Consider the following 15,562-nt stretch of genomic DNA (forward strand, 5'->3'; position numbering starts at 1 on the left):
TAAAGGTTCAACAGTGTTTCTATATTATTGTCAATTAACTTTCCAAAAACACACAGTTGAAAAATTATTACAAAAACGCGTGTATTTACGGAAGGTTTTAATCCTTGTAATTTCCGACTTAGCAACTGCTGAGAAACCATAACAGAGATATGACGTCACAGCTTAGGCTCCTCCCACCGCCGGCGACTGACTATATAGCGAGACATGCCATTGAAAAAACTTACATTCAAGTGCAATATCAGCCACTGACAAGCGGTAGCATTACAAAACAAACAAGCCAAGGTGAGGACTAGTACTCTGGCCGAGCAAGGTGTAGTGTCATATACCTGTACATTGTGTTTATCGACGTAGATGTTCGGAGATTTCAAGACGACATACGCAAGTGATCCACGAGGTGAACACTGGACTTTACTCGCCGTATACCTGTGCCAAGGACTTACTCAAAGTGTTGTGTGTAATATATAGAAGTCGTCGATTTGGGGGTCGCAGTGAGGAGGAACAGTTAGCGTGGTGTTAAGAGGAGGACAGTGCGTTGCTTGCCTCTAAAATGCCGTGAAGAATCATTTTTTGCAACACCCCCTTTTTTTTTCTCAAATATCCCCTCAGGCGGTCCTCCCGATCAACAGGAACGTTTACGTATATAATAAATGGAGCTGCTACCTTCTTATGACGTCTGTGCATAATATCCATCCTCTTGAATCCCTCGTAAAATCTTTGTCTTTTGCTGGGATACAACATTAACTTCCCCTCAATCAGTAATGATAGCTGATCTATTTGACAATATTAATCACTGTCATAGCAATGCCTTCTCTCAGTCAACCAGAATTGTCATTACGCTCCCCTCTAGTGTCAACAGTTCACAGCCTTTATGGAGAATGCACCTTGTCAGTTAAAGTAGTTTTCATTTTTTTTCATCTAATATTCCTCATAAATCTTTTCAAATATCTCCTAATAAGTGTATGTTATTTTAAAACAGTTTGACTCTCCATTATATGTATGATGCCTCCGTTGTCTGCATGATATTTCACTTATATCGCATATTTTAGAGTTGTAGAATATCCCCATTAACTATGGAATATCCCAAATCCGTCATACTATAAAGCTCCATAACGCGGTTCGATTACAGTTTGCCCTTCTTAAGTGGCAACAATAACAACGGGTTCGTTTTAGTGGGTGCCGCTGGCAGTCTGGCGTCCGGGATGTTATGATTCAGCGCGACAAGCGGGAGTCACGCCAGAGCAGCACCTGGCCCTAAATCGACCCGTTAACGCTGTGCCATGTGTCTTCTGCTTACAGTGCCGGTTTGGGCCATCCGTCCGTCTTGTGTACTGTACAATTAAGCGTCAATCTAGGCTGTATACACTACCATGCGTACACATACGGTTTCATGTGTCCGTTTACGGTTTCATTTTCACGTTCATGGTACTGTATATAAGTTTGTTGCGTCATGTAGCAGCCTATGATGCCATATGGTTGCCCGCGGCGTCTTGCGTCTGTTTATGGTATCTTGTGACTGTTCACTGTATCATATAATTGGTTTTCTTACCGTGTGGGTCCGCTTACAAGGGTTTGTTACTGTGTAAAATGTCATTTGTCTCCTGTCCCTAGTTATAGCGCCGTGTGACCAAGTGCTGTACAAGGTCACTTACTAGATTACCAGAGTCCCAAGCAATGTCTCCGAGTCGTGGGTTGTGTATCCAGGTATCCAAGGACGGGTAGAGGTTGTCACTATCATCCCTCATGACAATTAATTGTAGCTGCTATTATAACGTAGATTGTCAATGAGTAGATAAAGGTACGAGGTAGACTTAAGCCGGGTAGATGAGAGAGAGCCTTTTTGGTGTCAGTCAGGTGGTGTGGAAGTCTGCCCAGGCGTCGCTCTCTCCTACGTGTAATGCATAACGTCTATCAGAGGAGTTGACCTGCATGTTGTCTCTAGTAATATACGTTTTCTTTTCGTATAGAGAAAGTAATGTTGACAAATAACATATATTGTACACGTAAGACAAAAAGTATTAAAATCACAAAACACCAATCACCCCCTCCATCACACACACACACACACACACACACACACACACACATAGGTATAGGTATTTCCTTTCAATTTCTAGTGGCGATTTTAAAACTAATGGTGGGAATCAATCACAATGGTTATGGCAGGAGGAACTTGCTCTAATAGTTAATGGGAAGAATAAGTAAAATTTCGATGGGGTGGTGTTGGCACGGGAGGGCTCACACACCTGGTGTTTTGGCGAGAAGATAATATCTGTACTCACGACCAACCAATGGCTGGCGACACAGGTAGAACTAACACCGTAATCATCTTTGGTATTATTGTGAAACTATAACATGATCTATCTCTGTGTTATGGGAGTGCTCATAATCAGTCAGTTGGCGGTGACACGAGTGAAACTAACATCGCCGGTGTCACTGGTATTATGAGAATACTAACTACCTCTCACTGTAATGATTACTTTAGCTTGTGTCCGTGGAGATTAATATGACTCGGGAGGTACCATAGGAACCTACGGTATTTATGCCATACGTTTGACCTATATATCTATCTATCAGTTTTCCCTTTTAAGAAGTTTCTTGGTAAGTCAGGTGAAATTTTCCTTCCCATACTTCTTCCATAGCGTCTTCCTGTGCCTGATAGGGGTGGTATATAAGGCATGCAGGCAGTAACATTCGAGGCAGTTTAGTGTAGGACGTCACCGTGGGAGGACCGGCTCGCTCTGTTCCCATTATCTTTCGACATTATTCCCTCAATGTTAGTGAAGTTGGTGGGAAATTTAAGTGTTATTTACAATTCGTTTGTGTGAATAATTATGATCAATTTTAAATGATACACATTTATAAATAACAGTGTCTGAAAACACATGGCTATATTTTCTATTGAGTTTAATATTACTTAACAATTTGTACATATTTTTTACTTTGCGATTCACTTATATAAACCACGACTGAGTGAAGCTTTCAATAACCTTAAGCGTGATGGATCACTTACATGGTAATTATATTCCCTGACAAAGTGCTTTGGTGAGCAGTAGGTCGTGAGGGTGGACAGTGATTAACATCCTGGAAATGGTGCCCAGACAGTCACTGTAGTGACTCAGTGTGGTGATATTAACTGATCGGTCACCACTGGCTGGTAGCAGCGAGCGAGCAGTGTGGTGGTGTTTGCCGGTGGGTCACCCTCACTGGTAATAGTGAATCAGCGTTGTGATGGTGGCAGGTTATCCACCCTCCTAAGAACCAGTAAAACCTGTTTCTTCAATTTTCTAACTTTAGGCATCTTAGAAGGACGAGTTTATTGAAGCTTACTTTTGTGGATTAGAATTGAATATTCATTTAGATTATCCTTTTGAATTATTGTAGATCTTTTTGTAAAGCTTAGTTTTATATGATTTTTGTTTATTGATTACACATTATGTCGAGTGAACAGTCACATATATGATATGTAATGTCTTGACCAATACTTATTGTACGTCTCCCACAGATGATGAGCAAGATCTTTTTCCTGGCCCTGGTGGGCGTGGCGTGCGCGGCCTCAGTGGAGGATCGGGAGGGTGTTCCAGTAGCCCAGGCCCGGGACACTGGGTCTTCTTCGTATGCGGCGCCCGCCCCAGCCCCAACCTACGACGAAGGCTCCCAGGGTAACCTCTATTACTACTACTACCCTGTCTCAGAGTACGGACCTACTGAGGCTGAAGATGTCGACTTCGACATCTTTACCGCCATCATCCTACCACTGTTGATCCTGGGTGGGCTCCTGCTGTTGCTCTCCTCCCTCACCTTCACCCTCACAGGTAATACCGGCAGAGAAGCCACTGACTCTGATATTATGGGTCAACTCCACGATGAGATCGAACGCGTCTTCTACGTCTACCTCAACGCCTTCGAGAACGAGCAGTGCCTGCAGAGGACCATCTGCGAAATGGGCGCCTACTCCAAGGACATCAAGGGCAAGGACTTTGTCCTCAGGTATGATACATAAAGCTTTTGTTGGTGCCTGACTCTACCCTGACTTTTGCTCATGACCTGTGACTCACAATTCCTCGCTTAGCCATGACTTCAGCTTAATTAACTTTTTCTTAAAAATCAACATTAATTCACGTGAGTCGTCACTAACTCTTATTCACGCACCTATGATGAGCTTTTATACTCTACACTAACTATTACTCACCATTCTACCAAGACCCACAGCCATGACTCAGCGCTGAATCTTAATTGTACACATCTTAGTCACGACTCTACTGCGACTGTACAATAACTCTTATTTATGACTTAAAGCTGAATTAACTTATCACTTAAGGTTATCTCATGTCTCCCACCAAATATTTAAACAGGAATGATGTATCGTAATGACTCAACACTGCCTCTTAATCATGATAGGATTTTACTCATGATTATATTTTCGTGAATGTTTTCAAAGCAGTTGTTTCTCATTAGTACCTACTGACTCACACTCTTGACTCCACGAATGACTGTTATGACTCAACTCCCTCTGTCTCAAGAATGACCCACACTTATGAATTAACACTGACTCAATTGTGACTCTCCGTTACCGCATCCCCTTGATCCTGACTCATCGCTGGTTCATTCTTGACTCTCCATTGCCCTCACTGACATTCATTAGTGACAACACAAAATTTCACACATACCTTTACACTGAACCTCGTACACTCGTGACTCACAAATCCTCATGAGTCAAGCAAACGCATGGCATATTATTTCTCATGACTTAACGCGGCCTGTTATGACTCTAATGACTCTCACTCATGAATCTATATCATGCCCTCCCCCAGACTCGCTCATAGTCATGACTCATATGACATTCACTCATGATATTACTTTAATTCTTTCTCATGACATTTTACACCGACTCATTCATTAATATTAAATTTATTCACTCTCATGACTTGACATTAATTCTCACTCATGACATTACATTGACTCCCACCATGGCTCCCTGACTCACTCACTCATGACAACACATGGATCACTACCCCACGTCTCCAACATAAAGAAATGTTATCTAGTTCACATGACACAAATCTCGTGTTCCCTGAAACCACCTTCGCTTTCTCACGTTTTCATTCGTCACATATCATACATTAAAAGGAACCCTATGTAGAGACACGGAAACATATTTCATGATATTTTTTTTTATTGTACGTCTGTTTGCTAATATTGATATCCAAGTTACTGCCACTATTTCCAGGTTTCATAAGTTTATAACGTTGATGTGTATTTTTTCATTCATTCAGAGGTATTACGTACAAGTACATAACGGCATTACATGGCTGGCGGGTGATGGTCATACTCACTTTGTTGACCTGTTAACAGACTGCCGTAGGTTATATTATGAGAGTCGTTCACGTCTTCCTGTATTTACGGGAGGGGTGTTGTATCATTCTGATTTTATTTATTTACTGGGGATCGATAATTGTTACTTCCTTACCGCCCACACCGCCTCACTTCCTTGCCATGTCAACCTTGTCATGACATTCCCTACAACCCACACTGACTCAAAGATTTTTCACGTCCTTCCAAACTCTCTACTCTGAGTCATAATATTATCACGACCTTCTTAATTGTCTATTTTGATTACAATTTTGTTATGTCATTCTCAATTGTCCTTCCTTAAGTCTATGCTGACTCCCAACTTTTTACTGTCCTTACTAACTGTCTATGTTTACTCACAACTTTTTCCTTACTGACTCTAAATTATTCATATTCTTACCTTTCCACCCATCGTCCTCACTTCTATCCTTCCTTTATCCTGATCCTAATGTACACTGTGACTGACAACCCCGATGTGCAATGCAATATACCTGCCCAGACAGTGGCCCACTCCACAGCTGTGCCCGTTACCCACATTGTGACTCAGGTCAGGTGCACCACAGCAGCCGGCTGTTGTGTCAGGGGGCCATCCCACTCTCTGACCATCAGCTGGAGACTCTGACCTGCTTCTCTTGGAAGGAGGTCTTATCCTGCATGATTCATGTCTCTTATATCAATGATTGTTGTTCTTCTACACTAATATCGCACTCTCGTTTCTCTGATAACTACAATATGTCTGCGTTATTCTTATCTCAAATCAATCATTTCTTGTGATTTATTCACACAAAAAATAGAAAGTTATCGTGGATCTCATTACTGAATTATCATAATGATATATCACCGAGTTTCATATTAAGAACGTATCACGAATAACTAGAACGTCTCTGTTATACCAGTTCTTGTTCCCGCACTAGTGACACAGTGTCTGGCTATGAGTGTTCCCATCTATGTATTAACTCCCACCTGAGCTAGTGTTAATTGTAACATATTTCCTTATGTTTACGTTCATTGTTTTTTAATGGTAATAATTAACACGAACAGGGATGAAATTCTCACTGGGACAGATGACTTAAGCTGTTATTTCATATTTTTTCCTTTATTATGACGACTAATTACAGTATCTGTTATAGTATACACACACACACACACACACACACACACACACACACACACACACACGAGTATCATATATCACATGAGAAACACCCAACTTTCACAAGCCAAAGTCAATGATTATTCCCACACTTTCTTGAAGTTTCCCTCCAATATTTAGGTCTCTCCAGTCTCGTTCGTTCCTGACACAGATGATGACTTTCATTGGTGGAAGTAATGGGAGCGTGTCACACGCACCTCACACCCGCCACCAAAACCTCCTGGCCTCCGGGTTCTGTAGACATCGCTTCAACTACAAAGTTTCATTTAACAACAAAAAACGGTCTGAATATTATTAAACGGATTACTATATTATTACTGATTGGAAACAAATAATCACATTTTTGCACGATTAGTTTTATTTTTTTACGATAAATGAAAGTCTGAGATATATCACTGTGAAAGTTCATATCTCCTTCCGTGACTGATGACTCGGTAATCACTGCCACATCTCACCAGGCCAGGCTGAGTCATGAGCTGTGGTATTGATTTTTTTTTCAGCCGTATATAAATCACTTTCCTTTGCACCATTCTACACTAACAATTACCGTACTCAATCAGTGTGAAATCAATTGTGATTCATGAGTCGTTAGGCAATCGACTCAAACATGCGAGAATATTAGATTTTTTTTAATGATAAATGATTTAGCTGCTTCATCAATAATGGTTAATAATTGTTTGTGTTGGTGTTATAACATCATAATTATCAAAGGGGAATGTTGACTAATTTGACCGTCGACGAGCTATAATTAACTGATACACATTTTACCTATAACAATACCTATAATTAACATATATACACATTCTAGTTCAGGTGACTCTCACATGATATTTATTATCGTCGTAAATAATTAATGTGTATAGATTAATATGATATGACATTAATATTTTCTTTGGCATAAATCAACCAGTTAAAACTCTAATATTCATCATCACTTGGGTTAATTGTCAGTCAATATACAAAAGCCATTACCATTCGGCATTAACTGTTGTATGTTAGAACCGAAGACGAATAAAACTCAAGGAAGTTCAAGCTTTGAAAATGCTACTTTTTAAAAGTTACCGTTCATCAACCACATGCGTGACTGATCAATTTTTATAACATGGTAAAGCAATTTTGTCAAGCTTAAATTAAGAAGACAAACGACTTAAGTATTCCCTCATGGATGACAAGATTTTGCATAGGATAGATAACAAAATCCTATATTTACTTGAGTATTTCTAGAAAAAATCAAATCTATTCACAAGATACTGGTGACAGGATATTGCTGGGCTGCGAAAATTGGTGATTCTTCAAATTCCATCCCACATGGAGCGTGACGTGACTCTCAAACCCCAGGCAGTGAATCATATGTAGTGATATACAACCTCTCTCACTATCATTAAATACTTCTTTCAAATTTTTAAACCTGTCCTTGGCATTACTTTCATATATCAAATGTTACTTCAGGATATTTTAGTGACCGAATGTATAGTGAATCATCGTTAGTGAATTAACTGTAACATTAGATCTGGATAAAGTCACTCTCTAAAATCTCAGACTTTAACTGGTGGTCAAGGGGCCGTTCACACTCGCCGACGGGAAACATTATGCTGACTTAAGTGTGTTTAGTCCATCATATTAATTCTGCTCTCGATGATAATAATAATTTTGAGCTCGTGCTGTTCATAACCTTATGATGCAAATTGAACGATGTCTTCCTTATGGTGACCAACGTGCAGGAGTTAAACGTCACCTCTTTGTCCAATGAAACACTATTAACGATATAATTTTGGCCAAGGGCTAATAACTAATTATACTTCTTTGACCAAGGGCAAGGAAATGATTGCTCCATGTGTCCAATTATCGATAACTAATCATCATCAGTCGACTTATACAAATCATTACCTATCTTACAATGACCGATATGGGATAAAGTGCTAAATTTTGTTTAATTGATGATACAATTTTCTGTACATATTGACTTCGGTAAAAATTTTATGAGTGATGGTTCAGGTGGCGATCTTAAGTATGTGTTGACTCAGCTGTGTACAGTCTTCATGCACACAGCCTCAGCGACCTCCTTCACTCGACCATGAGATGATCCAGTTTATCTCTGTGTACAAACGAGAGCAGTTCCTGTGACCTTAATCACCGTCTTATCGCCTAACCACGCTTCTCTCTCTCTCTCTCTCTCTCTCTCTCAGCTTCCATTTCCTCGTCGCCTCACAGCAAAACCACGTCATTAAATCCCGTTATCGTTTATTTCAAGCCAGTGCATTGTTAAAGTCTCCACAAAAATATTTATCTTATTTTTTGGACCCAATTATTATATAGTGAAATAAGTCGGAACTGTGAGTGACAGGACCTCAAGTAGAGTAATTAATTTTTGTGTTTACTTCGTCATATTAGCAGCTGTCGAGAGGAACTGAGTCTGTACCTTGTGTCATAGTTTTGGTCTAGTCTGTTGTTTCATATTAACGGGACCCATTTACCTTACAACAGGAAAAGCAAATTGTTCCTGACATTACCTTTGTTTTACCGACTGGATAACTGAGACACTGCTGACGACGCCGTGACCTAGATGATTCATTGAGACATCATGAAGAATAAATTGCTAGAGACGAAAACACTCAAACTCTATATGATTTGTCAGTATTATAAATCACTTCATAAAATTTATATATGCTCAACACTGGCCTCTCTGGGTGCCTCTACGCCGCTTTAGATTATGTCTTCAGTACAGTACATCCTTCTGACTAGTCGATACGGCCAGTCAAGTTTCATAATAAGTCGTAATGATGAATGAAGGCTGAATCTTTATATTTCCAGACTAACAAATCAGTATTTTGCGTTTGTTTCCTTTTTCCAAGTTGCTGTTTGTTTTGTTTTTTAAGTGACACGAGGCTGAGGCGGTAAAACATTCATCTCAATACTTAACTCACCCTGAGCACGATGAATAAGCCCATTGAGTAAGATAATCTTAGCAATAACTTAATCGGTGATTACGACAACTTAACAAACTTAGAATAAAAACTTAATCCCTAGAGTACGAGGTCTTAATCCTTTGAATTCGATGACTTAATCTCTTGAATAAAATGAGCGGGTTAAGTCATTGTACTCAAGTGGTTAAAAGAAAGTTAACCAAATGACATATAAAAACAATCGTAGTAGAGAGCAGGTGTGCGTATCATGGCCTGCCAGGTGTGCGTATCATGGCCTGCCAGGTGTGTGTGTACAGTATCATACACTGACATCTTTATTCGTCTGTTCAGGTAAAGTCCACATTACCGATCCGTTATGTCATTATGTTGTTGGTGTCAGGGAAGCGTGGTAAAGCTACTGTGGTGAGGGAGTCTGGTGTGGTGAGGCTGGCGAGGTGAGGGAGTCTGCGGGTTGATGGGGTGACTGCTGACTTAACACTGACTCAAGATAGATTACTTTAAGCGACAAGTTTGTTATGGTTATTGTAATTTAATAATAACACTTTACAGTTATTTTTTACGTTAGACTCTTTTTTGTTAAATGTTTTCACTTAATATTTATAAACGGTTTATGAATACACAGTTTCTAAGGTCTAAATTTATATTCCCACATGTTTGAACGTTAACTTAGGCCTTGTAACTAATGATGAGAGAACGTATCCACCGAGGGTAGAATCAGTGTAATTTCATCGTCATTTTTCCTATCATCCACCTTTAGTAATATATGTTCCCAGGATAGCAGTTACGAAGGATATTACAGTAGATATAATATTATTTAAGTATCTAAATTTTATCCTGTGAATATACCACCGTACGACGCCCGGCAACCCCCTACCAATCACTGCTTCACCAACAAGACCCAACTTAAACAATAAAGACGTAAGCCAAGTTTACCACCGTCAGGCTGCCAACAGTTACCCGACCCCATCCAGGCCTCGCTTTGAGGTGGAGGGGGGAGGTGGAGACACGAGGAGACAGACAAACAAACAAACGTGTTCTCGTGCTCCTCTTCCTCCCTCTCTCACCAGCTGGAGGGGTGGGCGTGTACCTTCCCCACAATCCCGTAGTGTGGCTGAGGGTGTAGGTAGGTACCCCTCCTGCCTCCCCCCCACCAACATCCCAGTCTTACCGAGGCGACCGTCAGGTACCGCTGTGGCCTGAGTGTTTACGTTTCCAGTTGGACCTCATTATGTTGTTGACGTTACCCGCTGCCCCCTAGTACTCACCAAGGTCCTCAAGCTACTTTATGTTCCCAATATTTTCCTGTTTTAGTGGCCATAAGTTAGTCTCCTTCTCGGTAAATATTACCTTCAATCTACAGGTTTAAGATTAATCTAGAAGTGTATTAATGTCATTTAGTTATATACAAGCTTTTGATGACGCACAATATATGGGAGGACCAACAATAATATCGGCGACTCTTTTACGTTCAAAGTTGGCGTCGAGGGCTGAGAGAACACAAGTCATCTGGGTAAATAAGTGAGTTACCTCTAGCACATTCTTGCTACGATAACTCTAAAAGTTAATTAATTTCTATGTCATCACCGTCGGTAAGTTATGCAAGTGAATAGAATTTACATTTTTATCTCTGTATCAGCTGACAGAATTTCACTTAACTTATTGAGTCTGCTGAGAAGAAGAGTTATTGAGCTCTATGACCCGGAAACCCCCGTCATGCTGGAGATAGTCGTTGACTTGCCTCGCGTGATCAGTTAAAATGTGAGGTGCCTTCCTTCAGGGAGGACTTGACTGGCGGAGAAATGTCGTCTGTGGTTGTCTTTATTACAGGTTTCCTGTTTGTCCACAGAGGGAGCCCCTTGTTTAAGAGAGGGAAACCTCCTGTTGAGCTTAAAGTATTGTAGTTATTGCTGTTGTCACGAGTAAGAAAATATCAATATTATTACCAGGCTTCTCGTAAATTTGTCTTTAAAAATAAGTCATTTACCTCATGACACCCCAAAACGATGACAATTTCAAGGTCTGAAACATAGAGAGTTTACACTACGGCGTCCACGAGAAACTTCTGTGTCAGTTATAACTGTAAATAATTCCAAGGGTGTGAGACAAGTTCTTCTCCAGTGAAGAGCTACAATCATTTCCGTTTCGGTTATTAAGCAACAGATGATCAGTAGGTGAGGAAAATGGACATTATTCGGCCGATTAACACTATTCCTCAACCGTTTATCTCTGGAGACTCCGACAAAATGTTCTTGTGCATTCCTCCGCTTGGCCGATCGTTCAACCGTTGAGAGATTTATGACTGAGGAAATATTAATTTTCTTAAGTTGAGTTTTGTTTTTCCTCGGCGTGTTGTTAAAGTTAATGACTAGTGGGTGAGTGAGATGGCGGGCAACTGTTCCCTCTGTCAACCTAAATGTGTGGTGGAGCCAAGTTCAAGCCAGTTTCTGGAATAACCACAGGACTCCAGCCAGGCTCGTTTGTCATATCTTTACGCTCCAGTAACGATGCACGAGCTGTCACCAAAGGAGACGTATGGGAAATTTGGCTCTCTCCCCTCCATGTTTCTAACCGCGCCTGCTGACAGAACTAGGGCACACCACTGACCACTGCCATTATTTTGTCATGCCGTTATTGCTACAGCTTTCTTGGCTACGGAGAGAGCCGGGAAGTGTGAATGTCACCCCTTTTCTCTCCGTTTATTCAAAATCTACCATATTTCGGTTACCCGAGTGCTTGCTACATACGATCAGCTCATTAGTAGAACGCTGCGTTGCCCTAAGAATAGATGACTGTGAAGATATTCCTTCCGTTTGGTCGTAATTTACCTGGCGGGACTCGGCTCGACGGCACAGTTCCCCGGTTGATGACGTGACACACATTCTTAGCGGGAACCAACACGAGTGTCAGCTGATGGCGGTCGTGTTTACATGTGTTCTGCTTGAATAACCGTAGAGTCGACTCGAGCACACGCCAAAAGGCACCTGCGGGCATAAACGGTACACCAGCACCTGTAAAGTGCATTTGTAGTGTTGATGGATCAACGACCTTACAGTTGTAAATTGACTTAGATGACGCCTTACTGAACACAGATATGTGCACATGTGCACAATATTATTTTTTTAAGATTGACTAATCTACATTGTCCTTGGTAATATGTTAAGATAAGAAAACATTACATCAGAAAATCATTGATGGCATTAGCCTTCTTGGCCATGATGAACGGTGAAGTCACTCCAAGAATAAAATTATCAACCGATAATAGAAATTTAAACATAATTATTAATCATAAGTATAATCGGCTATAAATAATACTCAGGTGATTGGTATTACTTTGGCACCCACAGCAGGCGACGACCTCACTCACCTTGACCTTCGTTACCACACACTCACGTAACATCCTCAACCTCACATAACTGAAGAGCACTTTTCTTTCACGGAAGAAGTGCCGCTATATGCAATAACCGGTTTGTCAAGACAGGAAAGACTGGAACAAAAAGACACTTGCCTCCCGCGGACGCACCAAGCACACCTAACGTTATCTGGTATGACCAGTTTGTCTGGACAGGAAATCAACATTAGCAAAAAAACTTACCTTTCAACTTTACATTTAACTTTTACTCTCCGTGAACTTAAGAACTTTATGATCACGCTGAGTTAGTTGTTATCTTCTCTCTTTTTTTCTCTACTTCGTCGCACGACTCAGCCACCGTGACCGAGCCCCCTATAACAACTACCTCACAGAAGATGATAGCTGCAGTTACCGAGTAATGGTTTTGACATAGATTCCTGGTGTGTGTGTGTGTTTTTTTTCCTCCTACATCCAAGTCATTACTTCCGTCATGGCCTCTGGCTGGCATAACGATGAATAAGACTCAGTCCATTATCCAGGCAACTGGTGTATAGTCCAACAGTGATGGAGTTCCGCTATGACTCTCATTATAAATGACTGATGTTTTCTTTTATTGTTAAGTCTTCGCTAACTTATAATTATTTTGTTATTAACTAAAACGTTTAAGGAAACTTAATATGAGTATTTATGAAGGTCACTGTGACCCACGCCACCTCCCGTAACCTCTGACTTGTTACATCCTGTATCTTGACTGACCACTCACTGATTGACGTTCTTACACGTATCTGTCTTCTTGTTTTCTAGCTTGGTCGAGCCTCTGATTCCTGAAGGCATGAAGAACAACATGGCTATCTTCAAGAAGGCTGCTCAGTCTGGCTATGAGACTGGCAAGTGCAAGAAATTCAGGTGCATCGCCCCAAAGCTACTCTAAACAGCGTCGCCAGAGAAAACTGATGGATTCGGCAGATCTACAAAGAAAACGGACCTACATTAATCGACGTTCATAGAGAAAATGAGAAATACAGGTCACCACATTCACGTCTTTTAGACGCATTGAATGTGGGAGTCTGTGTGTGAATATGTTGTAAGTTCCTTATATGGAACATCAGCTGTTAAGATTCAACTAAACAACTTTGAGACTGTCACTATCTACTGCTAGCCAGCACTTGGTGTACAGCATCATGTCTTAAAGTAATTAACATCTTTTAATTTATTCTTTTGTATAATGTTATGAATGATATTTATTTATTGTTGTTGTATGTCCGAGTGGCCAATCCTATGAGTTATCACTACTGATTGTTCATTTCTCAGGGCTCTCCGTATCTTACTAAATTTAATTAATCAAAATTGAACGCACTTAATATCAAAAGCATAACCTTCCCTTGTTCTGTATGTAGTTTGCACCCATTCATCACCTTTGTCTTGTTTCTCGCGAACACAGTAATAGGCCCAACTCCCCGGATTAAAAGCACAGCCCAGCTTCTACTCTCGAGTGCCATGATTCTCTTCGTCGACAGTAAATAATTTGTCAACAACTGTCTCTGTCTGCATATTCAACAAATTATCCTTTTGACGCACCGCTGTCTTAAGATGTGACATAATTTATATTTTCCAGGTGAGGACAAAAATATTTCTGAAGGTTGACAAAACAAAGTCTTGCAATATGACAGGACGAGAAAATTTTCGTAAAAAGAAACAAAAAATATTGACTCAGCTGAAAAATACATAATTTAGTCATGTTAACTGTCGCTGCCTTGTCTCCATATCACAGCTCACATATGTACATAGTTACATATCCTAAGTCTTTCATCCCAGCTTGTTTTTCCATTTTTTTATTTCTATTTTCGGTTTTTTTTTTTGTATAATCAAAACATTTCACGTTGATTTGTTATTTTTATATTACTGCACCCATGGTGAATTAAGTGTTCTATGTTTTGTATGCGGGAAATTGATTTTTTTTTTGATGAATGAGTTTTAAGAATAATGACTTGTGAAATTACAAAAGATTTACCCCCGTGTCTACCAGAGCTTTGTAAATACAGTGGCCTTCCAATGTTCCTTGTTGTTTTATTTAATATATCCTGGTGGTCTAGCGGAACCGGTCTTCATACTAGATACTGTATAACCTATTACGGAATATTCTTATACAATTTCAATGATTAGCGCATTACATTCAGATTTGTTCAGAATTAGGTAATACTTTATAAACAATGATGATTATTTATGATATATTGTCAGAGCATAAACTGATTATAATTTGGACAAATAGATCCATTTAACCAACAAACACTAAGAACTGTTACTTTTAGTGATCACCATTATAATAAATTCGTTATATTTGTACTTTTAGTCCTTAAACCCACTGAACACTTACATGTATAAACAACATCTATGAAATAAAATGAACCAAATATTATTATTGTATTTTATATATCATAGGTAAAAATATCTTATTTTACTGACAAGAATAAGAGGATTTTTATTATTATTATTATTATCAGGTAAGTCAGTTCGAGTTGCTACTACATCTTCCTTCTATATGAGTCAAGTCCACGGGATTGTGTTCCTTCTACATGTAAACACAAATCTGGTGGTCAAAACCTCAGATCAATCCATACTCTTGACTGCCATGATCCTCTTCGTTAGTAATAAAGCCTCTATTGTATGTAGGAAATCATAAAGTACTGTAACGCGTCCATACTCAGTGTTACTTCAAGTTCCTCTCCATCACGATTGTCCAGTTACAACTCTGATTTCGTAAAACTGACTGCTAACTGTTTTACATAA

General features: G+C 39.9%; 1 protein-coding gene across 2 annotated transcripts; it reads left to right on the forward strand.

Annotated features, from left to right (window-relative positions):
* The first annotated feature begins 206 nt into the window (after positions 1 to 206).
* Positions 207 to 14,832, forward strand: LOC121853862. Of its 2 annotated transcripts, none has more exons than XM_042348239.1 (3): positions 207 to 282; positions 3,503 to 3,987; positions 13,580 to 14,832. In XM_042348239.1, exons 2-3 carry the CDS (start codon positions 3,503 to 3,505, stop codon positions 13,704 to 13,706), a joined length of 612 nt encoding a protein of 203 aa, XP_042204173.1. In that variant the 5' UTR covers positions 207 to 282; the 3' UTR covers positions 13,707 to 14,832. The 2 variants fall into 2 exon arrangements, with proteins under 2 accessions (XP_042204173.1, XP_042204174.1); XM_042348240.1 differs by lacking the exon at positions 207 to 282 and adding an exon at positions 2,683 to 2,773.
* Positions 14,833 to 15,562: the final 730 nt, after the last annotated feature.

Source organism: Homarus americanus, unplaced genomic scaffold (genome assembly GCF_018991925.1).
Source record: "Homarus americanus isolate GMGI-L3 unplaced genomic scaffold, GMGI_Hamer_2.0 scaffold18703, whole genome shotgun sequence".
Classification (NCBI taxonomy): domain Eukaryota; kingdom Metazoa; phylum Arthropoda; class Malacostraca; order Decapoda; family Nephropidae; genus Homarus; species Homarus americanus.